Source organism: Vulpes vulpes, chromosome 9 (assembly GCF_048418805.1).
Source record: "Vulpes vulpes isolate BD-2025 chromosome 9, VulVul3, whole genome shotgun sequence".
Lineage (NCBI taxonomy): Eukaryota > Metazoa > Chordata > Mammalia > Carnivora > Canidae > Vulpes > Vulpes vulpes.
Genome location: NC_132788.1, coordinates 48,855,889 through 48,872,275, shown reverse-complemented (window position 1 = coordinate 48,872,275; position 16,387 = coordinate 48,855,889). Strand labels below are relative to the sequence as shown.

Here is a 16,387-nt window from a genome sequence, read left to right as displayed (position 1 = left end):
GTGTCTCTGCCTCTCTCTCTCTCTCTGTCTCTATGAATAAATAAATAAAATCTTTAAAAAAAAATCTTGAAGCCCACAGAATCAGCTGCTATACTATAGAAAGGAAGGAAAACTGATCCACTGGTGAGAAACCAGCAGTTGTCTACTGAAGATGTTACACATGACTGCTGCTCTGTAGGTTTGTAGTTCAAGTAGTCCTGCTTACTGTCATAGAACCCTGCCTACCTTAGAAAAGGTCATCTCCACCTGCCACATGTGGAAGAAAGTGCAGTATGGTGTTCTCTTCCTGAACCATTCCAGGTTTCTCTTAAGGTGCTATACACAGTATAAACTTTTGCATGGTGATCAGTCTGTGGACAGTGAGGAAATTATAAAAGAATTAATTAATGAAGATAGTGAACAGCAACTTCAATAGCTTAATTGCATAGTTTTCAGATCTCTCTATCCTGAATACTTTTAGACATATTCTCTGTTAATCCTACCATCTGTTCTACTGCTCCCTTGGAAGACAAACATGATACAGCTTCTCTGGAGTCCTTACCATCTTCAGTGAATCTGTATGCCACATGTTCTTTATAACAGTTATACCAGGGATGTTTATATTGTCTGAGTATTCTTGCACTTATCATTTTTAAAGGATTCAGAATAGAATCCATTAGTGTTTATTTGAGGTCTTCAGATTTTCTTTAAAGTCTTAGCTTAAGTCTTGGGACCTCTTTGAATTTATTTTAAGATAATGAAAGTACCAGTCAGCTTTAAATTTCACCTGAATTCCTTGTTTACATGTTATCCACATTAGATTATTATTAATATTAAAGCAGTGAATTTTTTTTCATATTTTTAAATGTCTACTTCAGAGGTTTTTATAATATTACTCTATGACTTTGTTAGTTTTATTGAACTAAGTCTGTTCCATAATATATTTTAGATGTCTTGTAAATTTTAAGATATTTTGCAAGGTTATAAAAAGTAAAGGGAGATCTTATTGTTTGTAGTTTACCTTATTGTGCTTTCAATATGTTAGAAATCAAATAAGGTCCTCATGTGATCTCCATGTGTTTCTGATTTTTAAAAAGTAACCACTATCTTAAAGCAAATAAAAATCTTCTATTAAGATCCAAGCAAAAGTAGTCATAGAATATTTTCATCTGGTAACTAGTAAGCACACCTAAATCGCATTAAAAATCATTCAAGAATAGTTTATAGGCATTATTTTTTCTACCTTTTAATTTTAATTTTTCTATCTTTCGATTTCAATTTTTCCTTTCCTAAGCATAAATGCTCTTTTGGAGGTTTAATCAGTCAACCAGCATTTATTGGAAATATTTTATATGGAAGGCACTGAGCAAGCTGTTGTGAGATTACCAAAGTATTTTAAGATGAGGTTTCTGCCCTATCTGCTTAGAGAGGTAAGACCTATTTATATCAGAACATAACTAATAATTCTAGGTGATAAATGAGAAGTGCTAGATCCTTCCAAAAAGTTTATTTTACAGTTTACAAACCTTTTGCATAATTCTTCTCCAAAGTGATGATCAATTTATACTCCCACTAGTGGAGTATCCCCAACACTCCATATCCTAACAAAAGATTTAATGCTGTGATTCTTTATAGAGTTGGCCAGTTTGATTGGTATAATATGGTGTCATGCTGTAGTTAAAATTTGGTTTTATTGGTCACTAATGAGAATGACCATTGTTTAATATGTTTATAAGGCTACTTTTCTATGAGCTACTCTTAGGTTGTGTCCAATCTGCTTTAGGATTGTACTCGTTTTTATTTTTTATTTCTAGAGAATTCTAAAATTTTATTTTTCTAACATAGAAAGAATGGATACTACTCATTTTCAGTTACATGTACTGCAGATATATTGTTTCACTGTGTTATTTGACTTTTTCCTCTTTGATATGAAATATAATAAAAACATAGAGAAATGCACACATGCTTAAAAACTGTGTTTCTTCACATACCTTACAGATAATTATTTTATTTTTCCTTCCCTTCCTGCCCTATATAATGCACAAGTGAAATTGTGGTCAGGAGGTTGAAGTGAGCTTTCAAGCCTTCTTCCTTTATTAAAAACATTTATTGAGTTCCTGTTAACTGTCTGTGCCAAACAGTTGGCTAAAGGCTTGAATATTATCTCATTTAATCTTTACAGTAACATTGTGGGGTGGGCATTTTCTTTCCCATTTGATAGATGAGGAAAGTAGGCTGGAAAGAGTTGAAATAACTTGCTCAAGGTCACCCTGCTAATTATTATTGCAGCCAAGATTCAAATATAGACCTGAGGTCTGCTCAGGTCAGTGGCTTTCTCTGCTTTGTTGTGTTATCACTGGTTAGTCATGGTTCCATTTGATAATAGAAAAAGCCATAAATGAAGAATGATACTAAAGATTACAGTTATAAAAAGCAAGAACCAAAAGAAGGAAGGGAAATAATAAAATGAAATGGTAAATGTTCTACATAGACTCTTATTAGGTTCCCAATGTGCATATATAGTATATCATTCTATGGATCTATTACATTATAGAAAATTTTAAGAGATCCTTTTAATCCTAACTATGAGAGTCTTGAATACAATGATAATAATGATTCATTATTCTTAGTTTTAAAGTTTGCAATATTTAATAAATAATGGAATATTAAGTCATGCTACTACTCATAATAAAATTAATTACTAATAATATGAACACTCAGGTAGGATTAAAGACTACTTAAGTTGAATATCCAATATCTATTTCTAGTTAGAAAGACTGTTGTTTCAGACTCCTTCTTACTCTGACTTTTGTGATATTCTGCTGCACTTCTTTGATCAGTATTCTCATTAACTAGGCATAGAACTCTAGGTTTAAATCACAGTGTTTCGTTTTTCCAAGATGTTCCAGTAGGTGTCACCTTTTTTTTTTTTTTTAAGTATTTATTTGAGAAAAGGCGAGTACTGGAGCATGAGTAAGGTGGGGCAGGGGTGGGCAGAGGGAGAGGGAGAAGCAGGCTCCCTGCTGAATGGGAAGCCCAGCCTGGCTCTCCATCCCAGGACCCTGAGATCATGACTTGAGCCTCAGGCACCCACTTAATTGAGTCACTCAGGTGTCCCAACTCTCACTCTCACCTTTTTTGAAACTGAAATATATCCAAAGCACAAAATATGTAGACAAATGAGATGCTCTCCTAGTTCATAGCAGCCCAAAAGAGTTATGATAATCTCCTGGTAGATTAAAGCCCTGGCATCTCACATGTACTGTGATTCTTCTTGTCTGTTTCTTCTTGAATCTTTGCGAAATGAATAGCTACTTCCCTGGTCCCTCTGCCCTGTGGTAAGGAGTAGGCATCCTCAGAGTTTCTTCATTATACTTTGCCAGTGAAGCTAATGAAACAGTGGTGTCAAATGTAAGGTCTACACAGCCAATTAAATATTAAAATGCAGTTGTCTGCAGCCAGGTGTTTTCAATTGTTCTTTATAGATTAATGGAAAAGTCTTTTATATTTTGGTTTTGTTTCAGCGTTCTTACTTCCGTACTCTGCTCATGTATGGGTTCCACTTTCTGGTATGGTTCCTTTGTGTCAAAGGAATCAGAGACACACAGTGTGGGTTCAAATTATTTACTCGAGAAGCAGCTTCACGGACGTTTTCATCTCTACACATTGAACGATGGTAAGTTCCTAACCAGATGTATTGGGCATGTCTTACACAGCAGCTATTCCAGGTCATAAGAAGCAGCCCTACATTCTCAGAAGGAACATTGAGGTTTAAACAAAATTGACACTTACATATGTAAAGTTAATCTATGCCTTTATTCTTTTCCTGAGTTGGATCTTGTTTTCAAAGTCTCAAACTAAATACATGGTATAAAGTTAATTTATTCACTTTAATTGTGGACCGTATAGATCAAAAGGCCTGGAAACATCCTGTTTCCTTAGGCGTCTATATTTTCCTGTAAAGAAAAAAAAAGCCCATAAATATCAAAACACAAGAGGGCACCTATTTTCTTTTCATTCTTTCCTTTTTAGTAGTAAGTTCTCTCTCCTGCCTGTGACCAACCTCTGCATCCCCTTCTGCCTTCTTAAGAACTTCATCCTGTTCACTTATTTGTCTTGTCTTTTCCTGTCAACCATCTTTTCTTGTCTTTCCCATCCGTTTTCAAAACAAGCTTAAATTTCTCTTACCATTAAAAACAAACAAACAAAACCTCTCTCCATTGACCACCTCCTTAGTGCCCCTCCAGCTCCAGACCTCTTTTACAGCCAGCCTTTTATTGAAAGAGTGCTCTATGTCTTCTGTTTTCTCTCTTCCCACTCATGTCTCACCCCACCTCAATATGGATTTTTCCCCATTCCTCCATCTTAGCATCTAGGGACCTCCTGTCATGAAACCCAAAGGTCATGTGATATGACCACTTACTGTCTTAATTAACCCATCAGCAGTGTTCCATACTTCTGAGCACTCCCTCTTGACATATCCTGGTCCTCCGGCCTATCTTTATCCCAGACCTTGCCTCAGCTCTCTGCCTGTTTAGTGAATAACACTGATACACAGAAGTTTGAAACCTTGCAGTCAGCTCTGACATTCCCCAGTTCATGGCCCAGGCCTCTTGATTTTAGCTTTTGTGTCCCTTTGTTTCTCTTCATCTTCCCCATCAGCATCCAGCACACCCATCATTGCCTATGCTGCCCAAGGAGTCTTCTCAAAAATTAAAAGTGATCAATCAAACGCACCTCTTTTCTTAAAATCCTTCAGTGCCTTCCTGTGGCCTTGAGAGATGCTGCATAATCCAACCTACCTGTGTCTCCACATGGGACCCTTCCCTTCCCAACTTCTTCAGCTCTTCCTTAGAGCAACCAATCCTCTCTCTCCAAACAAGATCAGACACCCCTAATTGTGTGCTGTTGCAGTACCATAGCCCTTCTTCACAGGTCACACCTGTAGTTTTCTTTTTATTTGCAGAATTTTCTTTTTCTCTATTAAAACAAGCTCCAAAAGGACAAGAATCCCATCTTATTTTGCTTGCTAGTATATCCCACTATCTAACAGTACCTGGCACATTACAGCTGCTCAATAAATATTGTTGGAAGAGTTAATACTTAGTATTACTCATTGGTTCTGTGGGAGTTGTGTTCATGGTGAGAATCTGAATAATTATTCCAATGGATGTTCACTTTTGTAGTTTCTATAACTTTTGTGCATCTGTTTGCAAAGATCTATTATCTCCCTAGAAATAGGTGTCATATCCCCCATAACTGTAAGAAACTATCATTTCAGAATTAAAATTCTCATACATGGTTTTTAATCTTTTTTTTCATAGATTGAAAATTTTTAAGTAATGTATATTTGATCTTCAAACTCAGATACATGTTTCTGTTATGTTAAAAAATAAAATAGATTGATAGTTAATTGACTCCAAAATCAGAGAATCTACTTGAAGAAGCCACTCTAGAAATAAAGCCCTCCCTCTACATTAGATATTTTTCAGTCAGCTTTTGGGTCCAGAACTAGAGTCAAAGTACTAGGTTCTCAGTAGTTTGAAAGGAAGTTGGGGACTGAGGGTTGAGGACATTTAGGGTTAGAGTTGATAATTAGGGTTGATAACTTAAAAATCATGAAGTTTTTTTTTCTTTTTTTTTTAATTTTAAGATTGTATTTATTTATTTGACACAGAGAGAGCACACAAGCAGAGGGAGCAGTAGAGGGAGAGGGAGAAGCATACAACCCACTGAGCAGAGAGCCTGATGCTGAGCTTGATCTGAGGACCCCGAGATTATGACCTGACCCGAAAGCAGATGCTTATTGAGCCACCCCGGCTCCCCTCATAAAGCTTCTCTTGTCAGAATTGTTCTAGCAATACAATGTCTGTTCTGTAATATAATAGCCATTATAATATAATCTGAGACATTTATATAATTTTAAATATTCTAGTAGCCACATTAAAAAAAATAAAAAGAAACACATGAAATTTATTTTAATAGTGTACTTTAACACAATATAAAAATGTCATTTCAGGGCACCTGCGTGGCTCAGTTGGTTAAGCATCTGCCTTTGGCTGAGGTCATGATCTCAGGGTCCTGGGATCCAGCCCTGTGTTGGGCTCCCTGTTCAACGGAGATTCTCCCTCTCAGATTCTCTGTGTTTCCCTTTCCCTCTGCCCCTCCCCATTGCTAATGTGTGCCCGGGCACACTCTCTCTCAAATAAGTCAATAAAATCTTTATAGAAAAAAAAATGTCATTTTGGCATGCACTCAGTATGAAAAAATAATCTGGTATTTCACATATTTTTCTTTGTACTATGTCTTCAAACTAAAGTACACCTCCAATCAGACTAACCACATTTCAAGTGCTCAGTAGCCACACTTGACTACTGGTTACAGTATTGGATAGCATAATTCTAGAGTTTTGGGGGGTTTTCTAAGTTAAAGAACATGCTCATACTTTCTCTTTTAAATGTGATGTTTGTGTGCATGCCTTTTTAATATTTATTTGGATTTGATTAACAATAGTATTGACCTAATTTAAAATTTAGCCTCTTACATCTCTCTTTGGGGTCCAAATATGTTTATTTTGTGTATTGAGAACCACCAAATATGCATATATCAACTTGATTAGCAGTATACCCTTCACTATATTAATGTTTCATCATTGTCTTTTATTCAAGCATCTTTGTCCTGGACTTAAAATCAAGAAAGACTAAAGAACAAATGTATTTCTTTCTTATGCAGCATAACTTATAGAAAACAAGTTGCACATCTCTTCTTTATCTCCATGTGTCACCTCAGACTGGCATTTTAAGGATTTATGCCAAAAATTCATTGTCATTTTTCTCATAACTTTCAGGAAATTCAAATCAAGTAGAGTTGCTAGGTATTAGAAAACATTAAACTACAGTAGAAAGACTGGGCAGGCATCTCTGATTCAAAATAACAGACCTGAGGGATCCCTGGGTGGCGCAGCGGTTTGGCGCCTGCCTTTGGCCCAGGGCGCGATCCTGGAGACCCAGGATCGAATCCCATGTCGGGCTCCCGGTGCGTGGAGCCTGCTTCTCCCTCTGCCTGTGTCTCTGCCTCTCTCTCTCTCTCACTGTGTGCCTATCATAAATAAATATTTAAAAAAAGGGGGGGGGGTACTGTGACAAAGTACCCTAAAAAAAATAAATAAAAAATAAAAAACAATAAAAAACAAAATAACAGACCTGAGTATGGGTTCTGGTAAACAATAAAGATATATGTAATGTTACATATAAGTATATATATAATCTCCATCCTCAGAACTGTAGCCCATCTAAATTCTTTCCTTTTAATATTAAAGTATAATTGGACTGAATTTATGGTAATTTTAAAAACGGATTCCTTGAAATGTACTTTCTCTGATGAATGCTTTTTTATTTGTTTTTTTTATTGGAGTTCGATTTGCCAACATGTAGCATAACACCCAGTGCTCGTCCCATCAAGTGCCCCGCTCAGTGCCCGTCACCCCATCACCCCATCCCCCTGCCCACCTTCCCTTCCACTACCCTTTGCTCATATCTGTTATGTTAAAAAATAAATAACTCCCAGAGTTAGGAGTCTCTCATGTTCTGTCATCCTGATATTTCCCACTCATTTTCTCTCCTTTCCCCTTTAATCTGGTTTTTATATTCCCCGAATGAATTAAACCCTACAATGTTTGTCCTTCGATTGACTTACTTTCACTGTTTTTTATATTCCCTGAATGAATTAAACCCTACAATGTTTGTCCTTCGATTGACTTACTTCACTCAGCTTAATACCCTCCAGTTCCATCCACATCGAAGCAAATGGTGGGTATTTGTCATTTCTAATGGCTGAGTAATATTCCATTGTATACATAAACCACATCTTCTTTATCCATTCATCTTTCGATGGACACTGAGGCTCCTTCCACAGTGTGGCTATGGTGGACATTGCTGCTATAAACATTGCGGTGCAGGTGTCCTGCCTTTTCACTGCATCTGTATCTTTGGAGTAAATCCCCAGCAGTGCAATTGCTGGGTCAAAGGGCAGTTCTATTTTTAACTCTTTCAGGAACCTCCGCACAGTTTTCCAGAGTGGCTGCACCAGTTCACATTCCCACCAACAGTGCAAGAGGGTCCCCCTTTCTCCGCATCCTCTCCAACATGTGTTGTTTCCTGTCTTGTTAATTTTCTCCATTCTCACTGGTGTGAGGTGGTATCTCATTGTGGTTTTGATTTGTATTTCCCTGATGGCAAGTGATGCGGAGCATGTTCTCATGTGCTTGTTGGCCATGTGTATGTCTTCTTTGGTGAAATTTCTGTTCATGTCTTTTGCCCATTTCATGATTGGATTGTTTGTTTCTTTGCTGTTGAGTTTAATAAGTTCTTTATAGATCTTGGATACTAGCCCTTTATCTGATAGGTCATTTGCAAATATCTTCTCCTATTCTGTAGGCTGTATTTTAGTTTTTTGACTGTTTCTTTTGCTGTGCAGAAGCTTTTTATCTTGATTAAGTCCCAATAGTTCATTTTTGCTTTTGTTTCCCTTGCCTTCATGGATGTATCTTGCAAGAAGTTGCTGTGGCCAAGTTCAAAAAGGGTGTTGCCTGTGTTCTCCTCTAGGATTTTGATGGATTCTTGTTTCACATTTAGATCTTTCCACCATTTTGAGTTTATCTTAGTGTCTGGTGTAAGAGAATGGTCTAGTTTCATTCTTATGCACATGGCTGTCCAATTTTCCCAGCACCATTTATTGAAGAGACTGTCCTTTTTCCGGTGGATAGTCTTTCCTGCTTTGTCGAATATTAGTTGACCATAGAGTTGAGGGCCCATTTCTGGGTTCTCTATTCCGTTGCATTGATCTATGTGTCTGTTTTTGTGCCAGTACCATACTGTCTTGATGATCACAGCTTTGTAGTGCAACCTAAAATCTGGCATTGTGATGCCCCCGGCTCTGGTTTTCTTTTTCAATATTCCCCTGGCTCTTCAGGGTCTTTTCTGATTCCACACAAATCTCATGATTATTCATTCCAAGAATGCTTTTTTTTAAATCAGTGTTATGCATGTTAATAATTTAAAGTCAGTTCCATAAGACTTATACTAAAAAAATCATTGTCCCTTCCCCCATCTCCCTTCTGTCCCCAGTTCCTTCTCCCTAACTACAGTCACTTTGAACTCTCCGCTGTTGCTTTGTGGAATTTGCTTTCATCTTCAGAATAATGGGTTTGCATAGTCCTGTCTCTCTTCAGTTTTAGATATTACCTTCCAAAATAAATCAACTGATAGATATGTAATTAGTTCTCTTAAACCCCTGTACACGCTCCACACCCTGCTAATACAGTTTCTAAATAATTTGTGGTTGGATCACTACTGATTGGTATAGCTGTGTAAAGATAATTCATATTTGAGACATACTGTGCAATATGATTATTGTACTTTTTGTTTTCCTGAAGATAATAAATATCTGGAGTTTCTATCCACTCCTTTACTATGGACATGTCACTTAGGCTCCCACTCTGTGAGGAGTAGAAAATATCTCCCCATACGTTCTGATGCACCAGATTATGCATCAGTGTCACCTTTTTCTTGAAGACGTCTCGTCAGCTCTCACCTTTCTAGTTCTCTGGCCTGCTGCACAGTCCCTGTTCTTCCTTTTCCTTGGTTTGTACCCCATTGCAGTAGATTACATCCTCTGTTAAACTGCCAAAGCATATAAGAAAGAAACCTGGAGATATTGCGTGTGAAACACACCTTTAGTCTCCCCTCATGTTTGCCTAATAGTTAGCTGGAGAAAGCATTCTAGGTTGGAAATCATTTTTCTTCTGGATTTTGAAAGCATTGCTGTATTTCTTTGGCACTCGGTGTTTCTGTGGAGAAGTCCAATTCCGACAATAATCTAAATCTCAATTCTTTGTCTATGGTGTTATTCCCATCCCCCTTTGGAAACTTTTTCTCCACAGTGTTTCAAAATACCATGATTTGGCGGACTTAATGTGGCTCTTTATCATGCATCTTGTTAATTTTGCAGTAGCCACTCTAAATCTGCAAGTCCATACTCTAGTTCTGGGAAATGTCCTTTAATCATTAAATATTTCTCTCTCTTTTTTCTCTTCCCTCTTATAAAACAGATGTGGAAACTCTATCCTGATTAAATTTGTATTTCTGTTATCAGAAATTATAATTTTCTACAACTCTTTTGTTTTCCAGTATTAATCTTTTAACCTATTCTTGTTTCATGACAACAGCATCTTCCATTACTTAATGTATTATTTAAAACTTGGACATTTTTTCTTTCCCTACATTGTTTCTGTTGCTCCAATTTTTTTCCATATTTTCAATCATTAAAATCTATCCTCACATGTGTATAGTATAGTATAGCTTCATCAGAAGCAGTGTGCATGGTCAGAGAACTCTGATCAACTGGTAGATTTTACTGCAGACTAAGTAGTGGGGCCACTTTGTGCAGTAAAATCCCAACTATCATTATCTTTGGACTGGTTGTTTTCACTAAAGTGGAAATCTCTCGATTTCCTGCCAGGGAAGTATGAGCCCGGCTGCCAGCATTTACAGAACCAACTTGAGCAAAGGAAAATCTCATAGAGATTTTCCGTGGGCCCTCCCGTGTATTGCCCCACCTGCACCACTTGCAGACATCACTTGCAGAGAGGCTAGTGATGCCTAAGCCTTTGGGGGCACTCTGCAGTACCCATTCATCTGCTTCTAGGCTTCTCCCATTGTCACAATCTACTTTTCTTAGTTGCTGGTTGACCAACTACTTTCCAAGTTTCAGATTTTTTTTCCAATTTTTTAAAATTATTTTCATTTCTTCTTTGTTCTTATGTGTTTATTCCATCACTGTTGTTTTAATTTTAGGGGGGTTTCAGGAGGGAGCAGTAGAATATGTGTGTGTCTGCTTATGTTTAATAGAGTATCAACACACTCTTTGTTCTTAAGGAATGTATCTGTGAGGTCACAGCTATACCAGACATTGAGTAACAAAAGAAAACAGTGGCTCTGCCTTCCCCACATCTGCAAAAACACACAAAGGTTGGGACGCCTGGGTGGCTCAGTGGTTTAGCACCTGCCTTCGGCTCAGGGCGTGATCCTGTAGTCCTGGGATCAAGTCCCACATTGGGCTCCCTGCATGGAGCCTGCTTTTTCCTCTGCCTATGTCTGTATATCTCTCATGAATAAATAGATAAAATCTTTAAAAAAAGAAAAAGACCAAATTAAAAAAAAAAAAAAATAAACACTAAGGCATCTGATTTGGAAATTAACCCTTATACTATTTCTGTACAATAGCATAAGGCTCTATGCAGAAATACTTGGTATGTTACTTATGTTTGCTTTGGTAATAGATTGGTCTCTTATAATATGATGATGTGAACTATACATTTTTTTAAGTAAACATCTTCATGTCTGTCTTAAAATGTTAAAAGAGGATAGAGTAAAAGTAATAGTAGAAGTAGAAGGTGAATAGCCCTTTCAGTTTTTTGTTAATATAAAGTAAATTCAATTAATTAGTGCTTTTTTTCCCCCACACCTTGTGTTGTTTTACGTCTTTGATAAGTCACTCTATATGCTGATATCCTTAAAATACTTAATAATCTTTTTTAGATTATTGAATATCATTAGAACTAATTCAGCCTTTTAGGTATTATTTTGTTTTGTGTTAAAGGAGAGGGTTAAGGATTAACCAGGCTTAATATTCAAATAATTTCCTCCTTTCTTGAGTGTCCTATGCTAGTTAACAGAACTTATATGCAATCTTTTTAATAACACAAAGAAAGCTTTTGTAGATGGATTTATCATCTTAAGTAAATATTTTATTAGGATAAGAGAAAGAATTAAGTGCTTTAAAAAAATAGTTTTCATAGTGAATTATACAAATACTTGGGATTTAAACTAGTCACAAAGTGCATAGTAGTAGTTTTGTGTCCAAGAAAACAAAGCTCCCAAATTCAAATTTTCTGGGAGGAAAATCAAATAGAAATGGATTCTAGGTATTTTTTTGTTTGTGCTAATACTTTGAAACCAACCCCTGGAAGTCTGAAGTGTATTTCTTGCAGTCTAGAAAGTGAGGGTTGGGGCTTGCTTAACAGGCACAAGATGAAAGCAAAACAGTAAAGGACTCCAGCGCTTTTGGTTTTAAGAGCATGAAGGAGGTTTAACAGGTAGTGGGGCTTCTCTCTGAGTTCACTGCCAGTGAGAGAAAGAAACTGGCTACAGAGAATTTGTAAGTGGAATCCAGGAGAACTTCTAAGTCAGGATTCAGAAACTTTAGGGGAAGCAGATTTCACCTAAACCAAAGGGTAACTGAGGAGGAGCTTTCAGAGCTTTCTACTGGGAGAAGGAAGGATGAACTGGGAATTCAGACTAGAAATTCTTTTAATGATGTAAGTTAAAATGAGACAATATATCTATTCCCATGTATATATTTGCTTATACCCAAAGAGCATTTCAGACTAATCTAAAGTGGCTTTTCACTTTCCACAGCTGGCAGTACTGTCTTGCCCAGAATGGCATGGGGAAAGGAAAAGGAAAAGACAAGGCCCTAAGCAACCCTGTATTTAAAAAAGAATCCTTGATCCTTTGATGGTAGAGAATGTAATCAAGTAACTCTAAAGTGACTGACATTTCTCCAAGAGCTGCTTAGAGTTCTGTTTTATCAGCTCTCTGAATCAGTTGAAAATGCTATCAATTCTATACCTTCAGCTAGTTAAGCCTGGGATTGAAAACCATCAATCTTGAAAATTTGCATGATTAAATCTTCTCTTACAGCCCAATTTTACCCCTGGGAACTTCTGAGTTATGATAGGAAACCATATTTCTCATTTAAATGTTATGCAGTGACACACTAAATTATTTACCTTGAAGCTCCTGAACTACTTAACCTTTTATTTGACCTTCTAAGAATCTGACTTTCAGATTTACTATATAAGCTAAATATCTGCTTTATAAGTTTCTTTAAAACATGCCCAGGTAGAGATTTAATTACATTCTATTTCTCTTTTTAAAAATAAAAATCAATATATTTTCTGTTTCAGGGCTTTTGATGTAGAATTGCTTTACATAGCACAATTCTTTAAAATTCCAATAGCAGAGATTGCTGTGAACTGGACTGAAATTGAAGGTGAGTATATTTGTTCATGTTGCAGCTGATATTAAGTGGTGGTGGAGGTAGGTAACAATGCAGTTGTAAAGTTAGCTGGCTGCCCCCATCAGGGCCTACTCAACTGACTTGACTGAGAAGGGGCAGTTCCACAGAGAGTTCTGCCTCCTAATCCCCTCCACCCTCTAGATGGCATCCTGCCTTCTCTATCCATGCAGTCTCTTCCTGGGGTCTTCAATAGGCCTCCTACCCGGCCCATGAAATTCAGTAAAATTTCTGCAATAGACAGGATCATGGCAATCTGAGGCTAGAAACAAGCTTGATTAAGTCTTTTGAGATAAATTTTGTTTGTATCACCTTTCATTTATTGTCTTATTTCATTACTCAGTAGGTATTGAGTACCTATAAGCCACCATGCAGAGCAAAATAAGGAATTATACTTGTTTTTACTCCAAATGTCCATAGTCCGTTCAGAGCCAATCTTTAACTGGTACCTGTACATATATCCAAAAAATGTGAAAATCTCTAAGATCTCTAATAATGTGAAATCTATCATAATTCTTAATAATTCCTGTTTGAAAAAGCTTAGCTTATAATTTATAGAACTGAAAATATATTCTAGTTTTCCCCTTTGCTTACCTTAGAATGCATCAAAATTAATTCATAGTATGGAAGCAGTTAACAGTCAACTGGAGACTTTCAGAGTCACCCCTCCCCAGCTGAGCATGGCTTCCACTTAGAAAGTAGTTCTTATAGTATGCCATTATTGTTCTGGAACCATGGATGTTTAGGGACAGGAGAAGATTAAGAACTAGTCTGGGAATCATACAAACTATAGAGTCTAAAACAAATTCAAACCTCTTGGAATCTTGCTGAATCAGTTTAACTTAGAGAAATCTAACTACTCTCCACAGTAGCGGCCTAGGTCAAAGGGGATTCAAAAGCTGGTAAAGGATTGCTCAGACTTGTAAGGAAGTAATGTGTCGATCTGCGCCCAGCGTAGACTCTATGGGAAGTTGAAATGGGAAAAAATAAAAATGTGTTTTGTATTTACATCATTTGCTCATGTGCATTTCAGAGACAGTTGTGTATTTTTGTTAATGGACACTCAATGTGTAGTTTTCTGTTAGTCATTCTAGAATCCTTGCCCATATATACTCAGTCCCTCCTCCCTATAATAGGACCATATGAAATCTCCACAATTTAGATCATTCCCAATTTCATTTAACTTCCAAGATGTTTTGTTTTTGTCATTAGTGAATCCACTCACTTCAGCTTTGAAGATGTTTAATTCTTTTGTAAATGACGCAAATAAAATTAAGATGGATGAGTTAATTAATTTGACTGAGGTAATCCTTTTACAGTATATGTATATAAGTATATATGTGGATATATATAAATCCTTACATTCTGCACTTTACATTTATTTCAATTTTATTTGTCAATTCTACCTCAATAAAGTTGGGGAAGAAAAGAGAGAAGAGGAAGAAGCTAGCATATTTGGGTTTAAATCTAGAAAATTGTTGGTATTTTGATCTTCGCCATGACACTTTACCATCCAGCACCCCAGTTACCCGACCTGCAGTCTACCCTTGACTTAATTTAAAAAAACAGTTCCACAGGATAAAATCAAGGAATACAAGCTTTTAAAACATGCTCCAGGAGGCAGATCTCCTGTAGTCAACTGGGCTTGGCACACTGCCATTTCGCAACCACTGGACAAGATATCCTAGCTAAAATCGTTTTTCTTTTAGCTGATTGAGAGTCTTTAGTAGAATTAGAATAAAAATTGGGTTTTTGTCTTGGATTTCTTATCCCAGATTATTAGTTTATATTATGTATGGAAATGTACCTACTTCTCTGCAGTACATGAAACTGAAAAGTAGCATGTGAAACATGAAAATTTGTCCTAAAAAATCATTTTTAGATGTACAGATGGAATTAAATATATACATAAATATATGCATACATACATAATATAAAAAGTAAATTAAGGTAACCGGAAATCACAAAGGTCATGTAAGACTGAATATAAAATATAATTTTAATTGATATATTTTCTCCAGAATTTAAGTTAATTCGTTTTTAATTATTTTTTAATCACAGGTTCTAAATTAGTTCCATTTTGGAGCTGGCTACAAATGGGCAAGGATCTACTTTTTATACGACTTCGGTATTTGACTGGTGCCTGGAGGCTTGGACAAACCGGGAAGATGAATTAGGTTATTTGCCATCTTTGTATTCTTATGTATCAGTGTCTCACATTTCATTTGAAATTAAAATTTTAAATAAACCTGGAATAAACATTGTCTGCCTTTTGGTAATTTTAAATAATTAAATGCCATAACTAAAAATGCTTATACCTCTTTTGGACCAAAAAAATATAAGGTATTTGTAAGTCAGATTTTCTTTTGCTATAGCAGTTTTATGTATTTAGATTAACTATCATTGTGATTCTGAGAAATACAACTTTTAAACAGAAGAGAGAATCTTACTCTAAAGTACCTGCATAATTCTCCCAAACTTAAATATAAACCAAAATCATATATCTGTGCTCAGAGATTTAAAAATCAAATTAACATGTTTGAATATATATAAATTTATCAATATTAAGTCCATATTTCAACTTAAAAAATTCTAAGAAATTATATATTAAAGGACATAGGTTCTGTCACAAAGGCCTTCACTTGCTTAAATGGTCTCTCTCTTGGCAACACCTTGCTCTTGAGTTCATGTTATTAGAAACTAAAAATCCTTTATTAAAAAGAAAGTTTTTGGGGCACCTGACTGGCTCAGTCTGTAAAGCATGTGACTCTTGATCTCAGGGCTGTGAGTTCGAGCCTCCTACTAGGTATAGAGATTACTTTTTTTTTTTTTTTTTTTTTTTTTGAGATTACTTTTAAAAAAGAGAAAGTTCTTGTAATATTAATAATTGTATACACTTAACATCAGAAGCATGTTTCTGAGATACTATAAAGACTAATATGGGGCGCCTGGGTGGCTCAGTTGGTTGTGTCTGCTCTTTGGCTCAGATCATGATCCCAGGGTCTTCAGATCGAGCCCCACATCAGGCTCTGTGTTTGGTGGGGAGCCTGCTTCTCCTCCCTCTGTTGCTTCCCCTGCTTGTGCTTGCTCTCTCTCTGTTGAATGGATGGATAACATACTAAAAAAAAAAGACTAATAAAATAGCAATTATAAAATAATTTACCCCTAAATTTCAGAATTAGATTTCCTGATGTTTTAGAGAAACTAATAATAATACCTAACATTTATTCAATGCTTACTGTGTGCCTGCCACTGTTCTATGCACTTATAT

At 36.2% G+C, this 16,387-nt stretch overlaps 1 protein-coding gene across 4 annotated transcripts in view; it reads left to right on the top strand.

Moving 5' to 3' along the window:
- Positions 1–15,380, top strand: part of ALG5 (ALG5 dolichyl-phosphate beta-glucosyltransferase) — a 48,812-nt gene extending 33,432 nt beyond the window's left edge. For all 4 annotated transcript variants that reach the window (XM_025996810.2, XM_072720074.1, XM_072720075.1 and 1 more), the window contains 3 exons: positions 3,504–3,655; positions 13,007–13,092; positions 15,178–15,380. In XM_025996810.2, the coding sequence (XP_025852595.1) occupies positions 3,504–3,655; positions 13,007–13,092; positions 15,178–15,293 (354 nt within the window). In that variant the 3' untranslated portion in view covers positions 15,294–15,380. The remainder of the gene's footprint in view (positions 1–3,503; positions 3,656–13,006; positions 13,093–15,177) is intronic.
- Positions 15,381–16,387: the final 1,007 nt, after the last annotated feature.